The 22,140-nt window shown below is 32.0% G+C and overlaps 1 protein-coding gene across 2 annotated transcripts in view; it reads right to left on the bottom strand.

Moving 5' to 3' along the window:
• Positions 1 to 1,845: 1,845 nt before the first annotated feature.
• The window catches only part of LOC124362471, a 31,565-nt gene continuing 11,270 nt past the window's right edge, over positions 1,846 to 22,140 (bottom strand). The window contains exons 3-7 of one of the 2 annotated variants that reach the window (XM_046817002.1): positions 11,811 to 11,951; positions 10,481 to 10,621; positions 5,417 to 5,515; positions 3,844 to 4,102; positions 1,846 to 2,305 (exon numbers count right to left, since the gene is read on the bottom strand). In XM_046817002.1, the coding sequence (XP_046672958.1) occupies positions 2,109 to 2,305; positions 3,844 to 4,102; positions 5,417 to 5,515; positions 10,481 to 10,621; positions 11,811 to 11,951 (837 nt within the window). In that variant the 3' untranslated portion in view covers positions 1,846 to 2,108. Of the gene's footprint in view, positions 2,306 to 3,843; positions 4,103 to 4,323; positions 4,485 to 5,416; positions 5,516 to 10,480; positions 10,622 to 11,810; positions 11,952 to 22,140 lie in introns of those variants that run through there. The other variant, XM_046817003.1, reaches the window with a different exon arrangement.

The following is a 22,140-nucleotide window of genomic DNA, read 5'->3' as shown; positions in this document are numbered from 1 at the left end:
CTCTAGTGATCTAATTCTGTCCTTCAAAGAGCAGACCTCCGACGTAAGACTGGCATTTCTGCTTCGCAGCTCCTGTCTGTGAACTACAAGATAGACAGGCCCATGTTTTGTCTGCTGATGAGACTTAGGAGTACCCACCCAGGATGCAGGCATAAATAAAAACAAACCGTATTATGGCAGTGTATATGATAGATTATACTTTCATTGGCAATGGGCAATGTTTTGCCAGAAGTGGTTATACAAGGCCTACGATCTGAAGAACACTAGCTGCCTTCTTTCTGCAGTGTTTCTCGAAGGGATCCAGGTATTTTTCTGTCTTTTTCCATTGACACACCATTTCAGTAAGACAAGAAGAAGTTTAGCCTGCGGCATCTTCCTAACTTTTTAGGAAGATGATTGAGATGATTGCATCAGACTCTTCAGTACTTATGTCAATGAGCCATTTTTCCAACCAAGGCGTAATAGAGTGTCTAGCTGCTCCTGCATCAGATGGCTAGGTACTACTACTGGCGTGTAGCATTGAGTCACAAAGCATAAAGGTACAATTTCGGGCCTGGTGTTGTTTCCAAGTCATTTGTTTAAAGGAGACACAACATAGAGCCAAAGACAATGCATTGTTGTTGTTGGCCAAGAGTAACAGTGGAATTATTAATATTGGCCCTGTCCAAAATATGTGAGATCTCTCATAAGTAGTGTGGTTGAATGATCTTAACGAGACCAAAATTTTTCCAACTTGATGTAGGACTTATTCCGAGTCAGAGATAAAAAAAAATCCAAATAATATTAATCTGACATGAGGAACATAACAAGTTAGCACCGACATGATCAAGGCCTATGGTTTTGCTTTAGTGTCTCAGGTCTGGACTTCCTTCAAGGTGAAATTGGGGATGTCTTAATAAGGTTGGGTATCAAAATAGGTTTCCATGAACTGCTCCATGCAATCTTCTGTTCTCATGTCATAGATGTCTGCCCAAGTCAGGAAATAATATTCCATCGCTGATTGCTTTGTCCTTAAGGGGATGACCAATGCTCCTTTGTCCATGAACCGATGCCGTATGTCTAGGTCTTCAATAAAGGATTCTCAAAAGTTCTATGGCCATTTAGCAGTAAAGAAATTGTATGTTGAAGACTCTTTTCGCCTCCGAGTTGCCAGGTCCGTCTTAGCCTCATTTTCCTGATTAGCTTAACTCTGATTTGGTAAAGTAAGGAGACTTTAGTGTGTCTAGGGGGAGGGACATTGAATCAACATTCACGTTGAATCAACCATTTCCACCACAGCAACGTTATATACAAAGAAATTAGTGAAACAAAGTCACTTATTATTGCACAACATTCACAGTACTTTCATGACACTGATTATTGATATTAAAACTTGTGAAACTAATAACAACTCAACAAACTTTAAAAATCAAGGTATTGACATGACAAAAATAACAATAAGCCAAAATACAATAATGGTGAACGTGTTTCTGTGACAAATCACTTTCATTTCTGCAGAAATCACATCAATGTTGCTTCCAAAAAGCAAAATAACTTAAAAATACATCAATCTTTCCTGTGTATTTTCAGCTAATTGATGATTATTCCTAAATGTTTGATTGATCAATAAATAACTTTGTAAACTCATTTATACTTGAAGCATGTTATGACTATGTTAAAATTAATAACAATTTGTTCACAAACAAATTTAAATAAACAAATGTACAGAAGCTATAATGTTTTCAATTACAGAAATAAAAAGATGAAAAAAATTTGCTTACTTGTAGTGCAACCAACCAGATACTTACTTATGCACCAGATCTAGCATAAAGATGAATGAGGGTTACTATCAAAATTATTCCAAAGTGAAAAATTAAAAAATAAGTTTATTATTGCTATATTTCAAGTTAAAAGTATAAAAGTCAAGTTTTAAATAAAAAATATTGTCTACAATTTTTTAAAGAGATATTTTAGCTGATATTCAAGGCTGAATAAGCGTATAAGAATATGATTACCATATTTTTATGATTTAAATCACATATAAAAATATATATACATAGATCTAAGACATTGATATATAGTTGTAAACTACTTCAATAATTATTAAGAAAATGATTCTGATTATCTATTTATCTTTTAGGTAAAGTTTCGTTACTGTAATATGCTACAAAAATAGGGAGAGTTTCATTGTCACAAAACTTAACATATACTTTTTTGCCATTTCCAGTTGTAGTGTCATAGTTGTACATAGGAATCAGAAGATTTTGCTGTCCTCTGATTTCTTTTGAGACCAACACCTTAGTAATGATGAATACTCGATTATTACCTGTAAAAGAAAACATTCAATATATTTACGCTTTCACAAAACATGTTATGCCTCTATGAATTTTGAAACCTAATAACTGAAACAACTAATCTTTCAATTCTACAAAATTCAATGAGAACCTCAATCCCTTCCCATCCACATGTGTTATAAATATTTATAGCCAAATTAAAATATTAAAAATCTCCTCAAGTATGAAAAACGTGTTCAATAATTTAAAACTTTTAGCTCTGTCTGACACCCATAAATGTTGCACTTGCTAGAAGATGAACCAGATTCTCATAATTATAAAATAAAATCAACTTTCAAAATATAACATTGGAACTTATAAACATTACATATTATTTACTTTTTCCCTTTGACTCTTAATTTAGATCCAATAGTAAGCATCTGATTTTTTAAATCGTAAAATTTCCACTTACTGAGATATTTTATGAAATTTTGATATGTAGAGCTAAAATAACATGGAAGGATATATATATGGGAGTTCGCAGGGAATCTAGAAACTTCAATTTGTCAAAGAATTCAGTACATTGAGGTTCATCAATGTTGTTCAGTGTTGAGTCATAAGTCAGACGACGGGTAGTGCCGATGTACGTAGCAGACTCCAGAGTCTATTGTGCCATACTCTGAGTCTATTGTGTTCTACTTGCTTCCGGTTATCGTCTGAGTGTGTTTTTTGTAATAAACCATCTACTTAACTCTAAGGACTAAAATATCTTGTTTAGACTGCAGAAAGGTATGTCATGTAAATTTGCTACTATGACTAAGAAGGATTACAGATTATATTGTAACTAAGAATCAAATCTGACACTGTGTATAAGAATATGATTACCATATTTTCATGGTTTAAATCATAGACATATAAATGTGTGTGTGTGTGTGTGTGTGTGTGTGTGTGTGTTCACAGTTCAAATATGTTTATTTACTAACAGTTTTTTTATTTGATACATGATCCCATGTGTCTGACATGTGCGTGCGTGCGTGCGTGCGTGCGTGCGTGCGTGCGTGCGTGTGTGTGTGTGTGTGTGTGTGTGTGTGTGTGTGTGTGACGTATATATCATGTACATTTAAGATACATTCCAGCTGGTTAACATGAAAGGAAAGTCAAAAACATAGACCCTGTTAAAAATTAGATATTGAGTTATTGGTCTGAAATGAATCAACACATAAATATGTGACACTAATTCATAGAGTAAAACAGCATTTTCACAAATGTGTTACATCAATCTATTTCTCAATTCATGTTTAAGTTGGGCAGTATACAATTTGTTACTGGATACAATTTGAAAAGTAACTTAAACATTATTTTTAACTGCTTGAAATGGAAACAACTATAAATGTTTTTAGGAAACCCAAAGTGAGGATAATGACCTGTAATGATTGTTTTGATAGTCAACATAAAATTAAACTCTTTCCATATAATATGAGCTTACAATATATTCCAACATTTTAGTATGAGTTTAAGTACAAAATGTATACAAAAGCAGTAACAATATCAATTTCAAATTCTTACTATATCTTTATTTCCAAATACTTACCAATGTTTATATTAGCATAATGATTTGCATATTTTGCATCATCTGAAAAGCTTGTTCCTAACCCAAATTTTCCTCTTGAAACTCTGCGCCAGTCAAAATTATCTTTAATTATGTATTTTACATTTGTTACTCCAGTGACATGTAATAGTACTTTTTCTATCACTCTGCCCCTGTAGCGAGATATGTACTCTTCTTTCTTCAACTCGTACAAAGCTTCCAGAAAGGTGTTGTTTACTTTCATTATTTTTGTTATTTGGACCTGGAAAGTTAAACATAGCAGTTACTATAGTTCTATATGGAATAGTTGTTTGTAATAAAGTTTTGTAGAGTAATGACAAATTTGAATATGTTAAAAAGTTTTTAATTATATACATTTCTTTGTACATTTCTAGCAAAATTAAGGGAAACAAGTAGGAAAATGATAATAATAAAGAAAAATATAATAATACAAACAGCACAAGTACCTAAAATACAGACCTATTTTAGTTTATCCAACAATCACATGTATGAAGGATGGGCAAATTTTAAAATCATATCCAGCATCATTGGTGCTATTGGTTTTATGTTGGGAGGTAGCCCTTATTCCACATCATTAAAGACATTTAAAAGAGGAAATCATAATCAAGCCCACATATAAAAAGCTGAAAATAACAAAATGATTTTATTATATAATTTATATGAGTTATAGCTGCAGAGAATGGTATGTTTTTCAATTATATATGGCTTAACTCGGAAAAGCAAATGAGAAACTTGACTACAGTTGTGCCTCCCTAATTAATTTGTATATGATAATGTCACTAATTAAAAAACATTAATTAATGTAAAAATACACATACAAGATGGCTGACTGACTACAATCACTAGTGAAGTGTCTCATAAGAAAGTAGTGTTTTAAGTGGTAATACCTCAACAAATTATTATTACTTTTCACATAAATCTTACCTTGCAACACTTGTAAGTAATATAATATATTTTTCAAAAGATCACAACTTTACAGAAGATTACATAAATACCACTTCAAGAACCAGCAATCAGACAAAGCTAGCTTTAAAAAACTGTACACCTTTTTTACAATCAGGACAGCAGCAACAAAAGAATTAAAAACTGCACACTTTAACTATAAAAGTACATAAAAAAACAAGAGATGAGCTTCCTACCAGGTGACCTTTTTGCCAAGATCAAGGGATACCCTCATTGACCCGCCATAGTGAATAACATTGACAGCACTGGTAAAATTACTAAGTATAATATTATCTACTTTGGGCTGGTGAAGGCTACAGATCTATGCCCTTACCTTGAAAATATCCAAGAATTATGGACAGAAACAAAACAGACAATTTTAAGAATAAAGCTTTTAATCAAGCCATAACTGATGCAGAGAACAACATTACACTGATCACACAGAACAGAGTAAATCAAATAAAGTATGTTCTTTCTAATAATGTAGAAGTTTTTTAGGCCCCCCCAGTAAGAAAAACTCTTCCAAAAATAGTGGCCTCCAGATAATACCAAAGTACCTTTACAGATTATCTCGTTGGACTGAGTAATCCAGATATAACGAAAGGTTACTTACATTTGGAAGTGTTTTCAGAATTAATTTTTTCACCGTGAACTCCTCTGTAGAACTGGCCTCCACTAGACCTTCAACCTGTGTCTTCACCAAGCGTTCTTTCTAGATCATACAAAATAGTTTCAAATTACATATATTCACATTAATCCGACGATAAACATTCTTATTAGTACCTTCCAGATGTCACCAGTTCACCTGATTGTACTTTGATATATTACAGTTTAAATAGTACGTTATTGATATTGAGGTAAAATTATGTTACAAATACACATTTTTTGTATTATTAGTATCATACTTAAATTGAATTTTGATGTAGCTCCATAAATGTATAAGTTAAATGCAACTGCAGAGTCTACAAAGCAAAATAAAGGAGTCTTAAAGTATCAATTGGGCAAATTTGTTATATTCTGTAAATTACAAATAAACCGGAGGTAATTTTTTTAACAATCTGATCAATATGCAAATCCCAAGTTAAGTGTTGATCAAGAATTAAACCCAAAAATTTTTTTAACTCTACTTGATTTAACAATGTGTCTTTAAATGGTATTACCGGCTTTTACTGATTAATTTAGTGTATTTAGAGGAGAATACAATAAAATTAGTTGTTTTACTTTCATTAATCAATAGTTGATGTTCATTTAGAATAGAATTTACATTATCAAGAACTGTCCAAGATTTCAATGCCGAGCCAAATAGATTAAAATCACTGAGCTTAACACTAGTATCATCAGCAAATAAGCAAATTTTATTTAGTGGGTCATCATTGACCAACTGTGGCAAACTCTTTAAATAATTTTTTTTTAAGAGGTCCCAAAATAGCCCTTGAGGTACAACATGTTTAATTTCTAATAGTGGAGATGAATTGTATGTTATTGTATAGTTAACCTAATGTAAAATTTCAACATATTGTCTCCTGTTTGTCAAATAATTCTGAAACCAGGCAAGACAATTTTATTCCATACAAATAGAGCTTAGTTTATCTAATAACGAATTATGCCATACACTATCAAAAGTTATGCTAAGATCTAAAAAGATCCCTAAAACCTTTTCTCCTCTATCCACAGAATTAATTATAGATTATATAAAATCAATTCCTGTTGTGACAACTAATCTAGCTTTTCTGAAACCATGTTGATTAGGATCAAGCAAGGAATTTCCTTCCAAATAAGCAATTAATGATTGTACATTGCTCTCTCAAAAATCTTTGAGAAAGAGCTAAGTAATGACAAGGGGCGACAATTATTTAGTTCTTTACGCTCCCCTTTTTTGTATAATGGTAATACCTTAGTAATCTTTAATCTACGAGGAAAGAGTCCACTAACAAAAGAAGAATTGACTAAATGAGTCAAAGGGAGAGCCAAGCTGATAGGCATATTTAATTAAAGGCATTGGAACCTCGTCAAATCCTGTTGACCACTTATTGTCAAATGAAGAAATTATTTTCAACATGTCCTCAGTAAACACTGTTGCACATTCAAATGATTGCAAATTGTGTTGCATACCTGTCAAGGAAATGGTGTGGAAAACAATTAAAGAACTTTCAATACATGATTTCCAAAGTGATTTCCATGATTTTCAACAGCTGCATGAACGTTGGGGCAATAGATTTATAAGTTTTATAAATCTAATATTTGTAGAAAGAAAATTTAAATTAATTTAATAGGAATTCCTTGATATTCAATTCAATTCAATAATTCAATTCAATTCAATAATATCTTTATTCACACATTCATCAAGAATGGTTACAGAGTCAACACATGCAGTAAAAATTGATGTCATCAAGAAGTAGGTAAACTAGTTTAAAACTATTATAAATGCAAAGAGAAAATATCTTTAAAATTTGATATTAACTAACATTTCTGTAAAATAAAATATATATGAGGAGAAAATATATGAATGCATATACATACACATACATGTCTTAAATAATAGCATTAACAGAATTAAAAAACTCATTCAAACTATAAATTGTAGAGTTTATCAACAGGCTGTGCAGTCTTTTCTTCAGAGTTTTAGAGTCACATGTTTTGAAGTTTTCTGGAAGCATGTTAAAGAGTCTTGCACCGCTATAGGAAGGCTTCTTGGTGTAGAGGGTTGTTCTATGCGCTGGAAGGGATATATCATTTGCCCGTCTTGTTGTGTAGCTGTTGACGTCACCAACCCTTGGTAATCTTTCTCTTGAGGCGTGGGTGATTACCTCGATGATGTATATGGACACTACTGTGAGTATCTCAAAAGATTTAAAAGCCTCTCTACAAGATTTTTGTGGCTGTAGTCCTGCCATGATCCGCATAACCCGCTTCTGTAATACCAGGACACGATGAACTTCCCCACAGAGTTATTCCATATCGAACATGTGATTCGAACAGAGCGTGATATGCGGCTTTCAAAGCGATAGAGGTACCAATGGATTTAATCCTCTTCATTGCAAAGATTGCAGAGCTAAGCCTTGAACACAGTTGGTCGGTGTGATTGCTCCAGGAGAGGCCTTGATCCAGAGTTAGGCCTAAGTGTTTTGTGTTGTCAACTCTCTGAAGATCTGGGGGCTCAGTCAAGCATTCTTTTAATCGTCCAGAAGCGAGATATTTTGTCTTTGCAGCGTTAAAAACTAGGTCGTTATTTGAGCAATATTGTTGTGCCATACTGACTGATATGAAGGTACGAATGTCCAGGTCTTCAATGGCATTGCCACTCGTTACAAGAACGGTGTCATCAGCAAACATGACTGGGTAGCTTATATTACCCAAATACTTAGGTAGGTCTGCAGTAAAAAGAACAAACAGAACCGGGCCCAACACTGAACCCTGGGGAACACCTCTTGTAACAGCCAAGGGCCCAGATCTTGCAGTCCTCTCTGTTCCATCCAGGTTTTGTTTTATTTCAACGACCTGTTCTCTTCCCGTTAAGTAACTCTCAAACCACTTGACTGTAGTCCCTCCAAAACCAAGAGATTTAATTTTGTTGATAATTAAACTATGGCCCAAACAGTCAAACGCCTTACTTAAATCAAGGAAAATACTTGTAACTGTGTTCCCTTCCTCCAAGTTGTCAATGATGTGTTCTATTAAATCGGTATAAGCACTTGTGGTTGATCTTCCAGGGATAAACCCATGTTGTCTATCAGGCAGGAGATTGTTGAGTTTAAGGTGGTTTTGAATTCTGGTTAAAATTATTTTTTCTATGATTTTTGAAATAGTTGGGATTAGGGATATCGGCCTGAAATTTTGTAGCTCCTTTTTGCTTCCCTGCTTATGAAGGGGATAAACTTTAGATATTTTGAGTTTGCTAGGAAAAATTCCCTGAGACAAAGACTTGTTGATTATATCTGTAATGGGTAAAAATACTTCACCAATGCAAAACTTTAGCAGCTTAGAGCTCACGTCATCGATACCTGAAGAAGATGTTGACTTCAGTGACATTATAGTGTTAAAAACTTCACTGAAGGAAGTGAGTCTCCATTCCATAAGTGAAGTTCCAAGAAAAGAAGTATCACTCATAACAATGGCTCTTGATTGATTGTTTTGCAGTAGAGTTTGCTCGGCTATATTGGAAAAAAAGATATTAAAGTGTTCACACAATTTGTCTGGGTCTTCTTCTACCTTTCCTCCAACATCAATCTGCCATCTTGCCCCTGCACTGTCTTTTCTTGAAATTCTCTCACTATTGATGACATTCCAGATGGCTTTAGATTTATTACTTGACTCAGCAATAAGGCTTTCATTTTCTTCCCGTCTTAGAGTTTTTAGTTTTAGATCATACATTTTTTTCTTGTTAAACGCATCCACTTTGTCTTGCTCACTTCCAGTTTTTTTATATTTGTCAAGCGCCAGGATGAACTCTTTTCTAAGGCTGTTAGCTTCTGGGTTGTGTAGGGCTAGAATTTTTCCTCTATTTTTTTTCGGTATGCAAATTTTACGTGGACATGTGATGTCAAGGGCTATTGTCAGGGTATCAATAAAGTTCATGTAAGCCTCGTCTGCTGTGGCTGCCTGATAGACTCTGTCCCATGATTGAAGTGACAGGATGTCCTTGAAGTGCTGGAGGTTGTCAGGATTAAATTGTCTGTGAGTAGTTCTAAAAGCTTCATTTTTCTTTATTGGGGCGTCAACGTAGCAAAGCTGTCCCATATGATCTGAAAGGCCCGTATTTTCCACTATGACTTTTACTCTGTCAGTGTTAAGATTGGTGCAGACAATGTCAATGGAAGTAGCAGAGGTATTAGTGACTCTTGTAGGAGGCAACGGTATTCTGGTTACATCGAAGGTGGCGAGTGCTTCGCATAATGCTACATTTTCTCTTGATGGAAGCAAGCATACATAGTTTACAGCCTAATATTCTAACTTAGGTAATTATTTCAGTATAAGTTTCATAATTAGATGTTTCGATTTTGAATGTCTAATTTGTGAAGTGTTAAATGTACATTTATGTTTATGTCTACTATGTGGAAACAAATAAATAACTGTATAGAGTATTAGAAAATTGTATTATTTATTTGATCAATTTAAATTATTTCAAACTCAATGAATAAATATTGTTTTTTATAACACTTGACTAAAAAAGTAATAAGATAACATTGCAAGTTCAAATCAAATTGTAACAATTCTGCACAATCAGTATCATACTTCAAGTATCAAAAATATAACATTTATAAAATCAATATTATTGTTGAAACCACATTTTTTAATCATATCCATGGTCTTAAAATACAATATAATATGTTTTTTATTGTATTCATATTTTTGGCAGAGACATAATCTAAACAACAACTTTTTCAGTATTATCCACCTTATCAAATTTTATTATGTTTCCACATAACGCAATAAATGTTTAAGATTTTTTAGAAATTGCATCACATTTATTAGCTAATGGCTATACTTTATGTTTTATTTTTTTCAGTTATTTTAATTTTGAAGCATAGTCCTCTCCCAATTTTGTCAAAATATTACAAATATACACAAATTTTATTTTAACAAACCATTCATTTTTATCACACAAAAAAACCCTTTCAATTACTTTTCTGAAAAAATAATAATTGTTTTTCTCTTTTGTTCATTTTTTTAACATTACCTTTGGATGATGCTCGAAAGAGGTTTGCCAGTTAGAATTTAAATGACTGCCAGAAGGACGATTAGTTCTTATTACTTCCCTAGGCCACAATTGATCTTCATATACAGGTCTTGGTCTGTGTGTTCTTGCTGGAGAATGGTCCTAAATTATACCAAAAAATGAGAAATACATCATTCACAATAATCCAATTAATAATACTCCATTATTATACGTCATATATGCTTTGTATGAATAGAATATCTGCTATAGAATACAGTGTGACACACTTCAAACTACAACTAAATGCTTTGTCTAGTTTGTCAGGCTAAAAGTTATGCACCTATTAAAATAAACTCACCAGTACAGTAACTCATTCTCAATGGACAAAGATTACACAAGTATTAACATAAAGTTATGCAACTAATCAAAATCTACCAGTAAATCAGTCTAGATAAGCAAGACACTCATAGTATTCCCATACGTTTTCCAGCCAAATAGTAAAATTCTCTAATACTTCAATATACAAGTGTTACTCTTAAAGTTATAAGGATTTATGCAAGATTTACCAAATGTTAGGTGTGTTCTAAGTAATACCAGCATCAATGCACTTTAGTCAGATTTTGCATTCTTCGAATCTCATTCATTATCAATTTCGGCTTACAAAGAAAAGCGATGAATGCGCAAATGTTTCTTCAGATTTTAGAATAACAAGAAGTCACGTATAGTGAGATCAGGCAAAAATCTTACCAGTTGTTCATTTTACCAACTAGCTGTGTGACAGCCCTTTGTCCTGTTATTCTCTAAAGTGCTAAATTAATCAATAAATTGTTTAAATAACTTTTGAATTTTTATTTAACTCTATAGATTTTAATGATATTGATAACATTCTATACAACCTCAGACCGGTGTAACTCGCCTTTTTCTCAAAAAACGTAAGTTGTGATGTCCAATTTACACTTCTTTTCAACCTCTTGCATTATAACAATGTCCTTTATTTTCCACTGAGATAACAGACTAGTGTTCTTTAATACAAATTATCGTTAGAAGTATAAAAAGGCCATATACTGTCATAATCTTGAAATCTTTAAACTTATTCTTTACAGAATCCTTATAACCTAAGCTAAGAATTATTCTAATTATGTTTTTTAAGCAATACAATGTTATTTAAATTCAAATTAGATGTAGCTCTATATAAGGAGATACCATATAATATATTATTTGAATGTAAAAGGTCAAAATACATTTGTTTCATTGGATGGTGTGAATAAAAAGTATGAAAGATTGCTCGAAGACAATACTACGTAGCATTAGCATACTACGTTTTTCTCTTTTGTTAATTTTTTAACATTACCTCTGCATGATGCTCGAAAGAGGTTTGCCAGTAAGAATTTAAATGACTGCCAGAAGGACGGTTAGTTCTTATTACTTCCCTAGGCCACAATTGATCTTCATATACAGGTCTTGGTCTGTGTGTTCTTGCTGGAGAATGGTCCTAAATTATACAAAAAAATGAGAAATACATCATTCACAATAATCCAATTAATAATACTCCATTATTATACGTCATATATGCTTTGTATGAATAGAATATCTACTATAGAATACAGTGTGACACACTTCAAACTAGAACTAAATGCTTTGTCTAGTTTGTCAGGCTAAAAGTTATGCACCTATTCTGTCTCTTCACATAACTTAGACCAAGTGGACGAAGTACAAAAACCCATTTCTGAAAGTACAGAAAACTTACAAACATCCTCTAAGAAACCAACAACACCCTTGAGGAAAGGTACTAAGAGACTACTTCAGTATGAATCGGACGAAACAAAGAAAATGTCTACACCACAAATTCAGTGTGATGTGTTGTTACAGCAAATGCAATTGCAACAAATTCAAATAGAAAAAGAAAACATTTTGTTGGAAAATTAATAAAAACAAGTTGCAGATGCAACAACAAGTACAGATGACCTTTTTGAACATGAGAATTTTGTTTATTAAATAACAATACAAACCTATATCCTGATCCTAATCCTAGAAAGATATATATAAAACAAATTTTTTTAACTTTAAAAACTAGCAATACGAAAGTGTGTTTGTGTACGTGTGCACATGCGTATGCATGTGTGGGGGGTAAGTACGTGCGTGTGTATGGGCGTGTGTGTGTTTTAGATGTACCTATATCTAGGGAAAATTAGAGAAATATTTACTTTCGCAAACAACATTTTTATTAGTCAAAATAATTATCTTGTTATAAATTCAGTTTACATAAGGACATCTTATTTACTAAGCAATAGGCAAAAATCATCACTATGACAAACAAAAGAAATTCAAAATTTGCAAGATGAATCTAGTAGTGTGAGGAATACAAATAGTAATACATCCATAGTAGATTTTGAAAACGTTTTGTGGTAAATGAGTAAAATAGACTGGAATATGTTTTTCCTCAGAAAATGATAGTGAAGATTTTGAATGCTTTCGAAATATACTAATAATATCGGTAGTTACAAGAGATAATACACCCTGAGATAATAAAGTGTATACAGCTAAATTAATTAGCCCTTGGATTAGTTCTAAGGTACTAAACAAAATGGAAAGAAAAACCAAGTTATATACAATTTATAAAACTAGGTCTTATTATATAATTTTTCTCTTTATTACAATATATACTCCTCTTTTCACTGTAATGACTCATTTCATACACCCATCTCACATTCATTTCAATATTTTAATTTAATTTAGAAATGTATTAGTAATAATAATTAAAGGAATAATTATTTATAAATTGTCTCAAATTTTAATACAAACAATAATAAAATACAGGGTGTATATTATGTCTGGAAACACCCAAATATATCCTTTAATAATTTAAATATAAATTTGAAACCTCTTACAATCGTGATAGAGATTGGGGCATCTACTTTTTGGAACAATGTTTTGTTATGTCACACCAACGGGGGACGTCCTGCCGAGGGTATCGTGAATATTCTTAATGGAAGCCTATACCTTGTGATACATAATTTTTAAAGGTAATAGCTTACTGAATTGAATGCCACAAACCGCATCTCAAGGGAATTATTCTATCAGAAAATAGAGCATTTTTAGTATTGAAAAATTTACTGATGTTCAACAATATAATTTTAACATGGTTCTTGCCACAAAATGTGTTACACTAATTTTTTTAGCATTTTTTTAAATGTTCAATTAAATAAAACAAAAAATTTCATTTTAAGCTGGTTTCCTATTATCCACAAATTTGCCAGTTTTTATTACAGTACAATTATGGAAATACTTATGTTATTTGATTTCTTATTACAAATAAAAAATAATGTATGCTGTTAGAAAAGTCTTACAACAAACGTTTTACCTGCATTTGGTGTCAAAGCAATTGTTCGAAACTGTGTTCCTTCTACGGTTTGACAATGAGCCAATCTTGTGTAAAATGATTCGACAGAGTTGCCTAACATTTCTTCAGTTTATCAAAGCAATCTCCTCTATAATCCTGTTTTCCTTAGGTCTTCCAAATTATGAAGCTTTCTTCTATAAACATTGGATTTTAAATGACCCCATAGGAAATAATCGATTGGTGACAAATCCGGAGATCTTGGAGGCCATTCGATTTCTCCTCTTCGGCCAATCCATTTATGAGGAAACCTTAAATCCAAATACTCTCTTACCTGTCTCCCATAATGGGGTGGAGCACCATCCTGCTGAAACCATACATTATCAAAGTATTCTCCTGATGCAATTTGAATAGCTGGGATTATTTCATTTTGGAGCATATTGTAGTAAAGTTCGGCATTTAAATTTCCATTGATGAAAAAGGGTCCAACAATTTTGTTACCTAAAATTCCACACCATACGTTCAGTTTTTGTGGTTGCTGTGAATGGGACTCAGTAATCCAATGTGGGTTTTCACTAGCCCAGTAACGGCAATTGTGCCTGTTAACATTGCCATTTAGGAAAAAAGTTGCCTCATCAGAAAATAGTATGTTGGTCAGAAAATCTCTATTGTCATCACATTTGCGCATCACAAGTTCCACAAAACTCAACTCTTCTGTCGTAATCATCCTCACTTAACTGTTGGACTAAATTAACTTTAAATGGTTTGTATTTATTAATTTTCAAAATCTTACTCACAGACATAGGGTGCATATCATGTTGCTGTGCAGCTTTTCTGAGCGATGTATGTGGGTCTTCAATAAATGTTTGCAAAACATCTAGTGCATGTTTCTTCATCTGTTGCAGATTGTATCCTAACCCGACTTTGGCCGATTACGTACACTCCCTGTCATTTCAAAACGCTCAATAGTTTTTGATATTGTTGAAACACTTATGGGATTCCTTTCTGGGAAAGTGTCATTAAACAAATTACAAACTTCCCGATAAGATCTTTGAACGATCGCTATATCCTCGCATCATCAACAGAGTAATTCGTTCTCTTTCAGACAATTCCATTAAAATGCCAAATAAAAACTGAACTACTGTAATTAGATAACTTGTTGACAGCAATGCTTCAGAGACACTGATTAACTCGACAGGAATGATATGAACTTTGTCCATTTGTAATTCCCAAGCTTAGACCTGTCTAGTAAAAGCTCCATGCTCAACAAACTGAAACCTGTAGACCAGATGATTAATAACACAATAATGTTTCTCATAGGGCTAGTGACCTTTGTCTCTTTAAACCTTCCTGCTGACTGGAAAACACCAAGTACAGATTCATAAGTAATCAGAGAAAGTGACTCATAAGTTTATATTCATTGTAATAAAAACTGGTAAATTTGTACTAATGAAACCAGCTTAAAAATAAATTGTTTTATTTTATTTTAATTGAACATTTAAAAAATGCTAAAAAATTAGTGTAACACATTTTGTGGCAAGAACCATGTTAAAATTACATTGTTGAACATCAGTAAATTTTTCAATACTAAAAATGCTCTATTTTCTGATAGAATAATTCCTTTGAGATGCGGTTTGTGGCATTCAATTCAGTAAGCTATTACCTTTAAAATTATGTATCACAAGGTATAGGCTTCCATTAAGAATATTCACGATACCCTCGGCAGGACGTCCCCCGTTGGTGTGACATAACAAAACATTGTTCCAAAAAGTAGATGCCCAATCTCTATCACGATTGTAAGAGGTTTCAAATTTTATATTTAAATTATTAAAGGATATATTTGGGTGTTTCCAGACATAATATACACCCTGTATATCAAAATTAATCAAAATTCTCCTTATTACATATAAAAATTTCAAAAGTTATAAAGTGAACTAAAGTCAGTGATACAGTGTGCAGGGATGATTGTTGAAGAGTGAAGAGAGCAGAGGTTTAACCCTAGAATGGTAACGTGTAGTCTCTCAGACGACGGAAGCTATAAAAACCGGTCCAGGTGGCAGGTGCATGACGTGACCGACCCCCCAATACCAATACCTTCCCCCTGCCAGCCAAGGTCAATGCTGGTTTAGGGTTTCATTTGTTTCATTCACTTAGTTAATTTCAGTGAGACCATAGTAGTCTGGTAGACTACGCGTTACCGTTTATGTTACTTTTTTGTTCCTGAGTAAATATATGAAAAAAGCGAATGTAGTGTTAGTTTTTGTGATAATTTTTATCGTGGATGGTCAACTAAACCATGGCTGATCCACTGAACACTAGTTTTGAAATAAGAGAAATACTATCTGAACTTGAACGAAGTGATTGTGATGAACAAGAAATTGATCATGATGAAAAGTTTTTTTGATCATATTGATCAACTCATTTGTTATTTATGTCCATCAGGCATTATCAAAAAAAATTAAACCAATGACAAGAAGGGCATTTGCTAAAGAAATATGTGTTGAACTAACAACTCCGCACATTCAGGGAAAACAAAAACTGCCAAATTTATCAAGGAATCTCAAACGCAACATTGAAGATGTCGTTGGCCCTTCAACATCTGAGGCTCAAAAATTTTATTGAAGAAGCAGGAAACAAGGGAAGATTTGTGCAGTTTGCCCAGCGAAAAAATGGAGAATGACTCGATTCCAGTGCACAAAATGTTATAAGCATATTTTGCTTGGAGCACCGAGGAATGTTGTGTGTAAAGTGTTCCAATAAAGACTGAAATCAACAAAAATCAGGAAAACATGACCTCTAAGATGTAAATAATGTCATTTGTAAAATAAATTTAATTTTTATAAATTTGTATTAATTTTTTCCCTAAAGTAGTCTGAGAGACTACGCGTTACCATTTATGTGTGCCAAATAGGCGTTACCATTCTAGGGTTTAAAAGGTTTAGTGGAGAGAGGGATCTGGAAGAAATGAAGCAAGATTATTATTTTTAAATAAAGAAACTGGTTACATTTATTCAGCAGTATTTTGAATGGTTACTTTATTTATTCTTATTATCACTGAAGTACAGAGAAGCAGAAGACAGACATTGGGTGAGAAAATTCCTTTTAAGTTTAACAGTGATTCATTGGAAGAACATAAAAACCCAGGAACATTCGATTTGGCTAATAATTCAAAATTAATATAATTAAATTTTAACACAAAATTATTTTTCAAAATTACAATATCTTTTATTAAAAAACAATACCTAATATTTCTATTTCATTAAGCCACGACCACCCTGCCCTAAAATTTAAGAACTGTATTTTAAAAAATTTAACCATTATTGTATCCTCCATCTTGTTTCAAAATTCAAACCTGTATGTCAATTTATCATCATTAAAGTTCACATTTATATCATACTGAGTTATTTGTTATTTCTAACTATAAATCATCAGAATACAAATTAAGTTTAACCATTTATTTAAAGTGTATAATAGTAGTAGTATATTACATCACTGGAGTGAACGTTTTATACTTTTAACTTTGTACTTTTAACTGTTTTAAATAAGTTTAGTGTCTAAAATGTATTGTATTATGTTGATGTGAGTTATTATGAAAAACAGATGTATCTGATAATCGCTTGAAATAAAAGGCATGTTTATTTATTTATTACAATAGATTCTGTAGTAGTGTAAGAATGGAAATTAATGAAACAAAAACTAGTTTTTATTTCAAGAAACTTAATGAAATCTAGGGAGACTCATCTTTTCAACTGAGAATTTTAAACATTCTAAGTGGGTCAAATTCCAATAAATCTATTGAGGGAATGGAACTAGATAGCAAAATTATCTTATCTTATCTGTGTGTTGTAGTCAACACTATTAACAATTATCTTAATGAAGTACAGTCACTTCAATTTCCAAATAATGTAAATGGATTTAACATAACACCAGCACTGATGTCATTTTATATTTTTTGAAAAAATGAAAATGAATTGTTACAGGTTTTTAAGAATTAAAAAACTTCCAGTTTTGATAATCTAAGTGTAGCATTAATAAAACATATTATTTGACTTAATATCTTCTGTTCTTTCTGAGCTCATTAATTTAAGTTTCCGTGTTGCCCAATTTCCAGAAAAATTCAAGTCTTGTATAGTTATACAGATTTACATGACAACACATTAATAAAAATAAGATTACTTAGTTATTTGAATAGTGTCTAGTTTTTTAGTAATAACTAGTACAGTTTCAGAAAATGTGGATGTATGAAAGATACTCTTATTAATGTTACAGATATTATCTATTCTAGTTTAAATTGAGGTAATAAATGAACCAGTCTTATTGTATATTTTAAAAGGCCTTTGATTTGGTGGACCACTGTATTTTATTATTAAAAATGGAGCACAGGAGTGCAGGGCAGAGCATGAGCTGGTTCCATAGCTTCCCCATTGGGCGGAAGCAGTGAGTGCATGTTGGTCAAACTGTCAGCGCACCACTGCCTGTCACAACAGGGGTACTACAAGGCAGTGTCATCACTGTCACTTTGTTCTTGATTTTTATAAATGATGTACTAGCGAAAAATTGTAATGGGAAGATTAGTGCACTTACTGATGACATCGCTTTCTTTTACTGAAAAACTAAAAGGCATTTATTGTGGCACCAAGTTAATGAGGATATTTTAATTTTAAGACACTGGTGTAAATTACATAAAATGTTAGTTAATGTAAAAGGACAAAATATGTAAATTTGGATTCTAAATATTTTTAACTTTCACTCTAATTTCAGATTTCTTTGTACTTAACTGTACAGAGAATGTAAGAGACTTGTGTGATTTAAAATATAAAACAAAAGAAAACAATTTTATGTATCTTGAGGTAATTATATTACTCAAAATCAACATGGAATAATCATATAACGGTATTGTATAACAAACTCTTGATTCACATTTACAAGAAAATTTTTGTGGAATTTTTCTGATGAAAGATTGTTAAGAATGCTGTATTTTGCTCTGGTAGATTTAAGGCTGCAACATGGAGTTATTTGCTGGGGAGAGGCTTTTAAATATTTAATAGATAGATTAAGACTCTTGCAAAATTATTTCATAAGAATAAAACACATAAAATATGAGACAGATCATTCTCTATTTTCTTTCAGTTAAGAATATTACCATTACAACATTTGTTTATTTTTAAAGTTCTTAGGCTTTTTTATAAGAAGTGGTAATTTAGGAACAACGGATTAAAATTATAGAACTAGAAGCATAGACAGACGAAAGTTCAGAACTCCTAGGATCAATAGCTCAATAGCAGTCATTTCTATATAATGGACCAAAATTGTTCAATAAATTATCTTATAAAGTTAAAATATCTATGAACATTACAGAATTTTGTATACATTTAAGAACTCTATTATTATTAAATGAAAACTGTAAATACATTTTACAATTAAAAATCGTTATTCCCCTATGTAATATTATCTTTATTTTTAGTAACTATGTGAATTTTGTACCTTAATCAATATGTAATTGTAATCTAACCGTCAAAGAACGTGTGTATTATGTATTTTACTTGTAAATATTATGGTTTCCTGTTGTAAAGGATGAGTTTAGAGAATTTCTTTGGTTGGTGGGATAGAGATTGTTTCCAAAGAAAGTTTATCCATTGTGGCTATTGCAGTGTAAGGTAGCATAGTGTTATTAATATGTGAACACCAAGGAGAGCAGCCTGGATGATGTCAACAGGACCTGAATAATGGACTCTGATAAGAAACCTGTTTATTTTGTTGTCCATTGTCCAAATTACTCACAAAATTGGTCAGTCAATTCCGAGTTGATTTTATGTTATAGACACGTACTTCTTACATTAGAATAAATTCATTTATTCATTATTATGCAGGTTGAAACACTATATAAGTAAAGATAATTTGTTATCACCATATACACTGTTATCAGTTAACAACAATAGACAATGTCTATTATGTTTACTGTTAAATGTTTACCAATAGACAATAAGCTTAAACTTAGATGTCGACAGAGCAAGAGTAGCCCATAATGTGATCTCAACTGGGTCGGAGTTTTAAAATTTTAAAAGAACTGATGCACAACAATAAAGGATGTAATAAACCTTAAGTTACAAACAAATACAATAAAAAAAACAATAGGTAACTGTAGTCATTTGTCAGTCAAGCTGTTGGGACAATCATGATTGTAAGTATAGCTAATCTTGCAATCCATAAAGATATTGATAATAATTGTGAAGTACTTTTAAGGAAAAACTGATGATTATTTAACTTGACATTGACTGGAACCTAAGAGCTGGCTGAAATGAAACAACCTTGTCTTCATTTAAAATTGAATAAGAGCAGGAAAAATATTAAAAACACTATAAAGTGTTTGGTTGTTTGTTAATCATATCTTTGATATTATTCATATGCAAAAATTCTGCAACTAAAAGTAAAATCATAAAACAATGTTTTTGAAGTTAAAAATTGTTTCTCTGGAGCTAAAATCAAGATGGCCACCAGTACAGCTGTCTCATAATGTTGGGTAGCAAGATTATCCGGTTTCAATAGCAGAGCCCCGCTATTCCAAAAATCCGCCTATTCCAAGTTCAGAAAAATATTCTTTTAAAAAAAAAAATATTACATCTCCAATCTATAACTTTAAAACTATAAGAAAGAAGAAATTAGTAAAAGAAATTAAAAAGGCCTTAATGAAAAAACATTTATTGTTAAACGAAATATAATGTACAATAATGTTTAATAAAGACATATCTGTGCCTAGAGCTTAGGTTGGAGGAAAACACTAAACTAATTTACACACAATTAAGAAGTAAAGTCTGAAATTTTGTCTGGCAAAGTGCAGTGAATTGACTTTTGGATACAATGTTCTGCCATCACCTCGGAACACCATAAATATAACATTCATTTGATGTTGATAAAGCGTGTTCTTCGACGTTCTGTAAGGTGAGATCAAGAGCATTTGCCCTTCTCTTCAGTCTTTCACTTGTTCACGAGCTGATCAATGCCGATATGTCATTTTATTTGTAAAATCTACCTAATCCGTCCATCCATCTGAATTCCTACGAATCCGAATAGTGTTCAGTCTCACTTAGTTCGGATTAGCGGGACTCTACTGTATCTACTAACATTGACAGTTTTTCAGTAGGTGTAATTTACTGCATGGCATGTGTTATGTGTATGGAGGTCTTTCCCTATTTGTCTAAAGTATGTCTGAAGTTTGTAAATAAGTAAGTAAGATTATATATTCACAGTTCCACAGAAGACCAACTGATTCGTTAACTGTATTCCACATAGTTTACAAATATAATTGTTCAAAGTAGAATTTATAAGGTTACAAGGCAAATTGGTCATTACTTTTTTCCAATAACGGACAGTGATGTCTTAACTAGACAAGCACAGCTTATCTTGCTTTTACATAACAATAAGTATCTAAATTAAGATACAAAAACAGTAATTGATGTGATTTTCCAGTAAAAAAAATCATTAAGGACACAATCCAGCTGAACCATAATGTCCACAACAAACTTGGAGAATCTAGTCTAGAACTCAATGAAGCAGGTGAGAGTAGGACTATCTTCCAACCCTCAGAAGTTAGCAATGCTTCTACAAGGTGGCTTGAAATAAAAATGGTATCCTTCCAATGAGGATTGAAAATAATAATCAGCATGTAAAAATACATTGCTCACATAAGAAAGTATGAAATTTAGCTCTACTGCAGCAGAGCAGATATCTGACAAGGCAGAAATAACTTAAAAGCTGGTATTCAACAAAGTATATAAAAATAATAAAAGTGCATATGTAAATCAATTAAAATCAGAAATATGCAACTCAAGAATTAAACATTTTGGAATTAGCCATCCAAAACAACATTGGGCTTTATTACTAAATGAAATTCATATATAGAGAATGTAGTAAATGAAAATGTTCACCCTGGTATTCCTATATCATACATTAAATCAGGTAAAATATGAAGCTCTAGTTGAAAAGTTCAATAAATATGATGTATTTATTATTGTTTGAACCAATAGTGTAGGGAAGGAGGATTACCTACTATACAACTTTTATAAGGTCTATCTAATACAGTTAATGATACTCTTCAATTGTAACATACAGATGAAACCATACTGCACACAAACAAAGAATCTTACAGCTACACAAAACATGAGCAATTGGATAGATTACAGAGTAGTTTTAACTGGTGCAGATAAATAATTTGACAACACGTGATTTTTACAAAACATGGACTTTATACAAGCGTATGAATTAATTAATATTTATTTCCCAATAATACAAATTAAAATACATATGTATATTACATTACATTTTATTTTAAAACATAGAGAAGGTA

The sequence above is a fragment of the Homalodisca vitripennis genome, chromosome 5 (genome assembly GCF_021130785.1).
Source record: "Homalodisca vitripennis isolate AUS2020 chromosome 5, UT_GWSS_2.1, whole genome shotgun sequence".
Taxonomy (NCBI): Eukaryota; Metazoa; Arthropoda; class Insecta; order Hemiptera; family Cicadellidae; genus Homalodisca; species Homalodisca vitripennis.
This window is presented reverse-complemented; position numbering and strand designations above follow the sequence as displayed.